The sequence below is a fragment of the Balaenoptera borealis genome (assembly GCF_965194805.1).
Source record: "Balaenoptera borealis genome assembly, chromosome: 15".
Classification (NCBI taxonomy): Eukaryota; Metazoa; Chordata; class Mammalia; order Artiodactyla; family Balaenopteridae; genus Balaenoptera; species Balaenoptera borealis.
This window is the reverse complement of record NC_138871.1, coordinates 78,290,758-78,301,665: the sequence shown is the minus strand read 5'-3', so window position 1 is coordinate 78,301,665 and position 10,908 is coordinate 78,290,758. Positions and strand designations below refer to the sequence as shown.

Genomic DNA, 10,908 nt, shown 5'->3' with positions numbered 1-10,908 from the left:
TCGTATGTAATCTCTTGATGCTTGTGTATGCACTTGTGGGTATGATCAAAGTTGTGCCCTGGAGTTAGCTGTAAGCTATACTTGGCATGATGTCCTGTGTGAGATCCTGTATAGTTTCATACCCATGGAGGCTACAACTAATGGTTAACTATGTAATGTGTGGGTATCATTGAATGTCCCCGCATCACACATAGTGTGGAAAACTAGAAAGGTAAATCCCCATTGAAAAGAACACTCTCATTTGACTTCTTGCATCCCACATTTACTTTAATGAGATATAGACCTCTCCCCCAAATCTGCTGTTCCTTTCCTTTCCACTTTGCCATAATTTTCTAATTTAAGCATAGTCACTTTTTTGCAATTTCAATTATTTTTTCAAAATATTCAAATATAGTTATCCTCTTTTCCAGTTCACAGGGAATTATAGAGTAAAAAATGTGGGCTCAGAGGAAAATGAAAAGTATACAGTGACTTTTGTAACACCCCCAGCTTCATTTATCTATAGGATGGCTCTTGATAGCTTTGTGTGAGCTTTTGAAAGTTCAGCCAAGCCAGCTGCATGATCAACACAGAGACAATAGCTCCCACACACGGGGCTGCATGGATTAAAGAACCTGATCCATCAGTAAATCTGCCAGATGGCAGTGGAAGAAAGCTTGTAACTCTCTCACTTTCATTTCAACAGCAGCAAACAATGTTCAGTGTTTAAAATAAACTCTTCCAGATGAGCTAAAGATAAACTCTGAGGTGGGTGGACTTGAGCTTGCTAGGCTGCAGCTCTGAAGTGTTTGATTACATTAACACAAAATCCCTGGGTAGAACCCACTTCTGTCAACAGAATGCTTAGACTCGAACACCTACTACACGAAGCCATTTCCTGTGCTTTCATGGGTTGGTGGCAGAAACTTGCTTTGCTTTTTTCACAAACTAATAATGATTATACATTTCTCCCTGCTCAGCATTTCCTCAAACCATGTGTATAACTTCCAGATATACCTAAAATGCCAACACTGTGTGTAGGTCTGCACAGATAAAAATCTGTTGAGTATATTTACAATTGAAACTTCTATTTACTAACTCAACTTACAGCTCACATAGTAGCAAAAAAGATGCCATTAGGATTTAGAGCCATTCTGCTAATAACTGGATAACTATCCAGATCTATGGAGTATACAAAATAAATAAATAAATAAATAAATAAATAAATAAATAAAGGTACAAGTATTTTAAGTTAGAATTTATAAAGGAAGTTTGAAAATAGACTTTAAGACCTGCAACTTAGGACAGATCAAGCTGTAATACATCATATGTAACATGGAAACTTCTAATGATAAAATGACATACTGAAAAATAACTCTGCTAAGTGTTCAAGAATTTATCTGTTTAACACAATGAGTAGGAGCTTTAAATGAGAGACTGAAGCAGAGTTGATGAAAATAAGTCTTAGGCTGCAAAAACATTCAGGACAAAATACATCAAATAATAAATATATTGGGACATTAAAAAAAATAAAACATATTCCCAAATTTAGATTAGAAGGCTTTGGGTGAGTGTGATTCACTACACAGATATATTTATTGCCAGTTCCTCCAAACTGAAACTTTTCTGATATGTCAGTGATAGCTCTACTTTATACAATAGAAGCCCTCTTATTGGAAATTGGTGGGTCACATGAAAAGTTGATTGAAGAAAGAAATTGTAAAGATGAATCATATGCACCACAACATTATTATTTGAACTTAAAACATATAACATGTCCATTCATTTCCCAACTTCTGATATAAAGCTAAGGACTTGTCTTTTTTGTTTTTCTGAGTCTTTAAAATGGGGTCAAAATTTAAAGCCACTTGTAAAGCACTTAATACAGACAACTTTTAGATTTTTATAATATTTATTTTTAGTATTTGACAGTTGTTTTGAAACGTTATTCAACAGTAAGTTTCTAGTGATTCACCTTCATTTAGCTTTTACAAAGCACTCAGCTTACTTTTCATAGAAATCCATTTTCTCTTTGTATTTAAATTTCATTGGTTTGCATTATGATTAATAACTTCTAGTATGATTAATAACGAGCACAACTAACATACACATACAGGTTTGGCTTGGTTTCCTTTGTTGCCTCCCAAATCCTGCGAGCCTGGAATAATGCCTGGCACATACTGGGCATTCAATAAATATTTATTAAATGAGTAAATGAATGGTACGAAACTCACTCTTCCTAAGTATATAACAGAATAGGTGGGGGCAGAAGTGCCAGAGGTACGCTAGGGGGGAACCTGCCAGCCTAGCGCATTCGCATGCTGTGGGCATCGGTCACCATGTTTTACAAACAGAATGGAGAATCAGTTATTGCAGCCGGTCTGTTAGATGATGGCTAGTAAGAGGGCTTCTACTGTACTTCGATTAAACATCTAGTGTGGCAAAAACTCTTCCTCATGTCTGTGCAAAACTGAGGGCTCCATTTAACTTTCCTCTAGGAGTAGACGCCCTTCCTCCATGGTAACCTGTAACTAATTTAACTCCCTATTCTCCAGAGAAGGTTTGGGAAACATCTGAAGCTGTTTCTGTAGGGGCCAAGCTCCTGAAGAGTGATTAGTAACATGTCTTCTCTGCAGCGTTCCTTAGCACATTTGGAATCAATTAAATATTCAAATATAGGTTCTCTTAGATCTCTGGCCACGTGCAGCAGGTTTGTGAGAGAGGAAGCTGAAGGCAGATAACTGTTATTCCTCACACCGGGATCTATAGCTGGAGAGAGATTTGAAGAATACACTCTTTACACTTCCTGGGTCCGCAAGCAAATAGTCACAGGAGATTAGAAATGATTAGGAGAAACAACAGGAGACTTATTAATAGGAGTAACAGTGTACATGAGAACTGCGCCTTACATGGTGTCTTAAAGACAAATGAGTGGGAACTTCCCTGGTGGTCCAGTGGTTAAGACTCTACCTTCCAATGCAGGGGTTGTGGGTTCAATCCCTGATTGGAGAACTAAGATCCCACATGCCTCGTGACCAAAAAACCAAAACATAAAACAAGCAATATTATAACAAATTCAATAAAGACTTTAAAAATGGTCCACATCAAAAAAAATCTAAAATAAAAAGACAAATTAGTGAATACATTGGGGTGTTGCATAGGAAAATAGTATGGCCTTTGTGATCCAAGAATTTTTTATGTTTTTAACAGATTGTTAAAAAAGAATATGTAACAGAAAAAGAATATGTGCATATGGCTTAATAACCTTAAGTATTTACAATCTAGCCTTTTTAAAAAAAGGTTCCTGACTCTTAGAGGTTTTTTTCCCCATTATGTGTACTCACCTAATTACTATTACTAATAATAGTATAATGATAAGGTACATAGGGAAGAGGAAATGAACATGTGGCAGGTATTTGGTTAAACTCTTTACTCTGTCGGCCTCTTCACTGAACAATCCATTAAAGTTAGCATTCGTGTCTCAATGACAGAGCCAAGAAAACAGAAGCTCAGAGAGGTTAAGTAACTTGCCAAGGTCACAGAGAGCATTAAGCAGTAGATTTGTTCATCAAACCCAATGTGGTGGTATATTTAAGCAGTGAGATCACTTTCCCAATGCTACTTAGAACCCCACTATATAAAATAGTTACTCTGAGTGAAGTTGAGGCAGAGGACCCAGAAATCTCACTCATTTTCAGAAAAACCTGCTTGAAATAGAAGTCAGTATTGCAAAAGATTAAGTCAGTAACCAACATGAAAATGGGTTTCCAACTCAATTGTTTCATTATGTGGCACATTACATGCTTCTTTCTTAACAATATTTTGCTAAAGGCGAGAGTATCAAAGTAACAGAATTGTCTTTTTCTTATTTCCTTACCCAGTGAAATAGAAGTCAGCAGAAAGGGGAAAGGAGAGAGAAGCAAAGGGTTTAAATAATCTTCAAAATCTAACTAGTTATACTACAGCGATTAGCCCTTGATTCCACCAAACACCGAGTGGGAAGGACATCTTCCAAATGGCAGCTCGTTTTACCTTAATAGGTAGTGTTTCCAGATGAGTTTCTCGTTTTCTAGTTTTCCATCATGATAAATTAATATATCCTATTTTATTATGGTGCCACAAACAAGAACTCTGAAAGGTTCAACTCTTACAAAAGGCCCAAATCCCCTGAAAAGCATCAGGTATCAAAATGCAGCCAGAAAAGATGGTATTAAATGAAAAAAAAAAAAAAAAAAGGCTCCTTTTTAATGAAGTCGAGGTGTAGGACAGATTTATTAGCTTCCATTTTTCCAGGTTGCATTCTGATGTATTTCCTGCCCATATTTCTAAAGTCAGCAGGTCTCTTTGTAGGATTATTTTTTAAAAATAAGTTTCAAAGAATATGATGCAGCTATAATGACTACACCTGCAAAGACACACCTGTGATGATACAAACACTAAGTGTTTCTCATATTCACAACCCAATGCTCTAACAGAAAACAGACCTTCTATACCATCTGCCAAGATCCTGCCATTCTTAGAAAGAACTGATACTGGTAACCAGATATTAGTCTTAAAAATAATAACCAATCAAGGACTACTCCTGACCAAAATGGCCATTAAATTCTGTGTAGTTCAGTCTATCCTTTACAGTCATAATTCCTTTTGCCAATATTATGAGATGGTTAAAACAAATAGTTAAAATTACTATTGATGCCTACAATATTCCTACTTACTCAATTATTTTTATGTATACCACCATTGACTTATTATTTACTCACACATTAGTCAGTATTTACTGTGTCAGGTACTATACCTGACTCTTGAGGAAGGAAAACTAGTAAGAATATAATCTTTCCTTGGATAATTCCTATTGCAATTGTCTAGCTAGAGTTGTGAACAAATAATTAGTGCACTAAATTCCTAGTAAATCTGCCAAGATCAATGAAAAAAAAGTAGAGTGAGAATTGGATCCTCCTACAGATATTAAGGAAAGGAACACACTTGAAGGGAATGTTAAAGGCTAAGTAGTATTCCCAGTAAAAAAGAGGATATTCCAGATTGAAAGAACAATATAAGGAAAGGCCCAGAGGCAAGTGGGTGATTGGTCCATACTGAGGAGTGGGTTATACAATGAAAGGAGTAGAGATGTACTGTCTAAGACGTTAGTAACTAGGCCTATTTAAATTTAAATTGACCTTAAGTAATATTAGAAAATCAGTTCTCAGTCACATTTCAAGTACTCAATAAACCCATGTGTCTAGAGTCTACCATATTGGACAGTGCAGACAGAATTATTTCCATCACTGCAGAAAGTTCTACTGGACAGCACTGAGTGTAAGAGTACAAGGTAAACATGTGGCCAGTTCATGGGGAGTCTCAAAAGTATACTAAAATGTTTAAATGGAAATGGTTTATAAACTACTGAATTGCACAGAGTCCCTTCAGAAATAGCCTTGGAAGACTCCATCCTCACAGCATTACCATGATTGATTATACCCATCCAGCTTCTACGTTCGAATAAGACTTCTCTTGAAGAAAAACATTCTGCAGCTTAAAAAAGAAAGAAAAAAGGCTGGAAACCCAGTTATGGGCAACTGGAAACCACCACAAGTTTTTAAGCAGGGACATGACACTGTGACACAGATTTGGGTTTTAGAAATATTACTTCTTAAAGCAGTGTGCAAGATATGTGGGAAGAAAAGGCACTGGGCATACCCAGATGAGTAGAGGCTAATGAGATGATAAAGGACTAATTTCAGAGAAACTTCTAAAGGAATACACAATTAAGAATTTGCATCAGTAAATTTATTCCAAGTAAGAATTGTGCATTCACACCATGCATATTATTTCCCCACAACAGCCAGTATTGTCATTAAAACATTTAACACTTTAAACATACCATAAAACTCAAAGATATTTGAAAAACGTCTCAAAGTATCTATTTCAAGTACCTGAATTCTTTAATATTTGTAATCCATGCTTGTTCAATTATAATTTTAAAATATATAACCATATCACTCATTATAATCATTGATATGCTTATTATATATATTTAAAACATCTTTTCTGAAATTTTATGTTCTCCAAAAAATAACTTTTTAGTAACTTCAAAATATCTCTATGTACCTCTTAGCAGTACTATGGTAAAACCAAAATTGCGTTTTCAAGTAGCAAGTGCCCAAGCCACACCATTTCCGATCAAAGATAGAGCTGACATCCAGGGAATTCCCTAGCGGTCCAGTTGTTAGGACTCCATGCTTCCACTGCTGGGAGCCCAGGTTAGATCCCTGGTTGGGGAACTAAGATCCTGCAAGCCACGTGGAGTAGCCAAAAAAAAACCCAAAACAAAACGATAGAGCTGACATCCAGTCTTTCTTACAAACAGCTCTCTTCTACTCCTTGTTCCTACTTTAATATGCCAACCATTACTTCACTGACATCCCAGAGTTTTCCTGCAACAGATTCATCCATAGCTTTGGGCAATAGTTCTTCCTCTTTACAGTCCCCAAAGTACTTTCCTGACACACCTTCTACCTCAGGGGAAGAGGCTAAATAAATCGAAGTCTGGGCACCTTCTAGTGGAGTTTTGAAAAAAGCCCATGACACCAAATTGAAAAGTGGTTTGACTAACAGTGGGATGTGTATGTGCCTCCCAAGGTTGGTCCGCACCACGCCAGGGTGTAACACATTGACAGTGACGTTTGTGCCTTCCAAGCGGCGGGCTAGTTCTCTGGTAAAAAGGATGTTAGCCAGTTTGCTCCGACTATAACAGAAGCTTTTATTATAGTTTTGTTCACTGTTCAAATCTTCAAAGTTGATGTCTCCGTATTTATAAAGTTTGGAGGAAACTACCACAATCCTGCTGGGAGCTGAACTTTTAAGGAGTCCAAGGAGAAGATTGGTGAGTAGGAAGTGCCCCAGATGGTTCACTCCAAACTGCATCTCAAACCCATCTTCAGTCTTCATATACGGGCACTGGAAGATGCCTGCATTGTTGATCAAAACATCCAGTCTAGGCTCTTCCTTCAAATGGCAAAAAGAGAATGGCAGAGTTATGAACACAGGCCTTAAATGTGCCTAAAATAAAATTTTAAACAATTCCTGCAAACTACAAAAATTCTAAAAAACACCTCTATGAGTTTTCAACAATTGAGAGAAAAGAAGACGACAACAATGACTTGCATGCCTGACCTGGTGCTTTTCGTGTTATCTCATCTACTCTCAACTACTCTATAAGCAAACTGAAGCACCAGAGTTAGGTGATTTGTCCAGAATCACAGGGCTCCTAAGTGGCAAACAAAAACCTGAAGTTGAAATCTGACACCAATGGCCCTATTCTTAATTAGTAAGCTAGACTGCTTTTCTAATTGGGATTTTCAAACCATAGCTAGACAGCCAATGTGAGCTAGAGAGTGGAACTACAGCAGAAGACAGGTCAGCATTGTTTATTCCCAGCGCTACTAGTGTCAACACCAGGGGCAAGTTAGGATTGTTTTATTCTGTAATTTTCTAAGAATAAATGTCACCATGGGAATGGAGCAACGCCAAGTTGTTTCCTTAAAAATGGGATAAGCAATAGAGAGGGTGAGGGATGCAAATTAAGACTGGAGAGAACATCATGAATAAATCAAAGAAACATTGAGAAAAATATTAAACAGGTAGTATAAACATATCAAAAACAAAACCATGAATCATACATACTAAGTCTCACAATAACAGCAAAGGAGACTTAACAGAGGAGGTCTGCCCAGCAAACACCTTTAACCTCTATTATGACTCTAGAATTCACAGTTCTTTTTTCCCTATATGAAATCTACCTCTTTCAAGCTTCGAGGAGCCCCCAGCTTAGAGATCTATACAGTCAGAATTTCGCACTTTGACCATATCCTCCTGCATCTTCCCAGATTAAAGTCCTAAAATTTAGACTGTCCTCAAAGGGAAGTCTTTTCATTCTTTACTTCATGTAAGTTGGCTTTCCCTTGTCCCTTCCTGGCTCCTCTGTCTCTTTTGATGGGCAGAGAAAAAGAAATGTACAACGTGTTCCAGGTGCAAAGACACAGTGATGACCCACAATTAAATAAATTTGAGGTCAAATTTCAAATATCACTGGCCCTTTTGCCAAATGTAAGAGAAAAGAAAAATGTGTTAAATTTCACAACTGTTATCAAAGCCTACCTGTCAGTGGATTAACTATTTCTCATTCTGTCTGTCTCAGCACCTTTTGCTTTTCCAATAGTCAACTTCAAAAAGAAGGCAAAAGTTCACCCGTGGGGGAAAGAAAGGAGTGTTCTTTTCAGTAATCCTTTGGAAGAGTTTCCTGTATTAATCATTTCTGAGCCATCATTCTTTGTTGGGCTTGTGTTATTTTAAGACTGTATCATTTACTGTTTTTTAAATTCTAGAAGATAAATGACATAAATACCAGGAAACCAACCTGTGGGAAATTTACACTTCCTTTTTTTTTTTTTTTTTAATTCTGGTTATAGTCACTGAACTACTGAACTTCAGAGCCAGGAAGGAACTTAATACATACTTAGAAGCAAGGACAACTTAGTTATCTCTTTATCTCCTTAACTTTTAATTGGTTCTGTCAAGTGGCCAAAGTAGTGAGAAACCATAGGTATCAAGGAATAAGTATACCCAGCCCCATCTACATTTTTAATGAATAGGAAGATCCACTTTTGATTCTCCCAACATCTCTTGTACACTATTACTTCTTATTTCTAAACCTGATAATGAAATACTGGTCATAAAGGCAAAGCAAACCAAAACTCTCTGGATCTGCAATAGCTCCCCAACTGTGCATCGAGTTGCCCTAGAGAGTCACAAGGAAACTCTCAAGGTGATTTGGAGTATTTTAAATTTTCAAGGGAAACAAAATGATACTCTGCTCAACATCTCAAAAACTACCAAGCTCCAAGTGGTTTACATCTTCAACATTTTATTGTGCTATATTCCTTTTGATGATGTCCTACCTTTGCAAAGCTGAGTGTTTAGTAGTTGCTGCAATAAAGTGCAAGTACAATGTTAAAAATCAACATAGAACAGAAATGAGGGTGGCAATGTTCAGTCTGATTCCAAAGTTTGACAAGCTGGTCCAGTGAACAACAGATGCACACTTCCCATTAGTACACTTATGGTTATAATAATTATGGTTATTGAAAAATGAAATAAAAATCTTTTTTTCTTTCATCTATGCTATGTGTATGTTTTTTTTCAAACAGCTACTAAGTTGTTACATAAATACTTATTGTTTGGATCTAATTACTTAATGAGTAAGCTGTTAGATATTTGTATTGGCCTAAGGGCATCATGAAAAAATTAGAAAGTTTGGGAACTTCTGCTCTAGACTCAGGAAACTCCTTTTCATATAGGCTCCTTTTCTATGCCAGCTAATTTTAAACATCACTCTTCTGAATGCCCTCTTGCAAGTCACCTCTGCAGGGAACCCTTCTACCTCAATTTCAGCAGAGGACATCCATTTCAGTGTAATATCTACTATCTAAACAAAGAAATCCTCTACCTCACTGGCAGGCAGCAGAAGTACTGTATAGGGGTTAAAAGCAAGGGCTCTAGAGACAGATCGTGGGCAAATTACTTAGCCTACCTATGCCTTAGTGGCCTTACGTTGTAAAATGGGGATAACAATGCCTACCTCACAGGGTTACTGTGAAGACTGGATGACAAGAGCAGTCAAAGTCACTTTAATTTCATTAAAAATTAAAAAAAATATATCTGAAATGCTTGGAACAGCTCCCGGCACACAGGAAACTTTCAATAAGTGCTAGGTATTATATTATTTTTATTTCTGTCCCCATTTAGAGCACATGACCACTGGCATTCCAAGCTCCAGTCTATTTGGAAGTTAGGCCAGAGTATGGTTAAGGATACTGCTCATGAGTTCACTGGTGGCAGAAAGCTAAACTTCCTACCCTAGCAGAGGGGGAAAAATTGCTCCAAGGTCCTTGTCTAGCAACTTCCCCTATGTGCTCTCTGGCTCTTTGAGAGATGGCTTGGTGCACATTCACTTTGGACACAGGAAAAACAATCCAGGAACCTGGCGGATCTCCTCCTGAGCTGTCCTCACACGGCAAGAGGAAATGTTCAGAAACTCGCTTATTTTCCTCTTGGGTCCATTTTCTTTCTCAACATTCTTGGAAGACAGAAGACTGCCCTACCAATTTTTCCAGCCTTCAATTCCCAAGCCGCCCGAATCATTCCCAGGGTCACACCCCCTCGACTGTGGGCGGTCCCCTCCCTGGCTCAGCCCCCGACCCTCCAGGCCCCGCCTCGCCCGCCGAAGCCCCTGGCCAGTCCCCAGTCTCCGGCAGGTTCCCAGAGCCCCACACCTGGAGCACCTCCTGACAGAAGGAGCGCACGGAGCGCAGCGAGGCGAGGTCCAACTCCTTGACGACAAGCTCGCCGGCCCCGCCGGAGTCAGGCCCCAATTCGGGGCCCCCAGCCTGGCAGATCTCGCGGCGGAGCTGACCCGCCGCCTCCTCGGCGCGCGTGCGGTCCCGGCAGCCCATGATCACTCGCGCCCCCAAGCGCAGCAGCTCGGCGGCTGTGGCGCGGCCCAGGCCGCTGTTCGCACCCGTGATCAGCACTGTCTTCCCGTGCATGAGGCCGGAGTCCCCGCCTCGGTGCAGCCGCTGGACGCTGGGCCCCACGAACCGCCGGGCCGCCAGCCACAGGGCCCCACCCAGTGCGGCCAGTAACGCCGCCACGGTAGCCACTGCCATGGCCGCCCGGGCCCAGGGCCCACCTGCCCCTGCGCGGGACTTCCGGGGTCGCCGGGCGCCCAGGTCTGAGCTCGCCACCTGTACGCAAAGAACGCTGGGGCGCGGCCTGTCGTCCCCTGACGGCGGCGTGGGGCATGCTGGGACTTGTAGTCCCCCTTCCGAGGGCACCTGATTGGTTAGTAGAGGACAGCGCTCTGCGCGGCTC

The 10,908-nt window shown here is 39.7% G+C and overlaps 1 protein-coding gene across 2 annotated transcripts; it reads right to left on the bottom strand.

Moving 5' to 3' along the window:
* Positions 1 to 5,748: 5,748 nt before the first annotated feature.
* RDH14 (retinol dehydrogenase 14) lies at positions 5,749 to 10,830 on the bottom strand. Of its 2 annotated transcripts, none has more exons than XM_082356456.1 (2): positions 10,311 to 10,830; positions 5,749 to 6,984 (listed from the first exon to the last, which is right to left on the bottom strand). In XM_082356456.1, the coding sequence occupies exons 1-2, from the start codon at positions 10,701 to 10,703 to the stop codon at positions 6,367 to 6,369; spliced, it is 1,011 nt and encodes a 336-aa protein (XP_082212582.1). In that variant the 5' UTR covers positions 10,704 to 10,830; the 3' UTR covers positions 5,749 to 6,366. The 2 variants fall into 2 exon arrangements, with proteins under 2 accessions (XP_082212582.1, XP_082212583.1); XM_082356457.1 differs by having other exon boundaries at positions 10,320 to 10,830.
* Between the last annotated feature and the right edge of the window lie 78 nt (positions 10,831 to 10,908).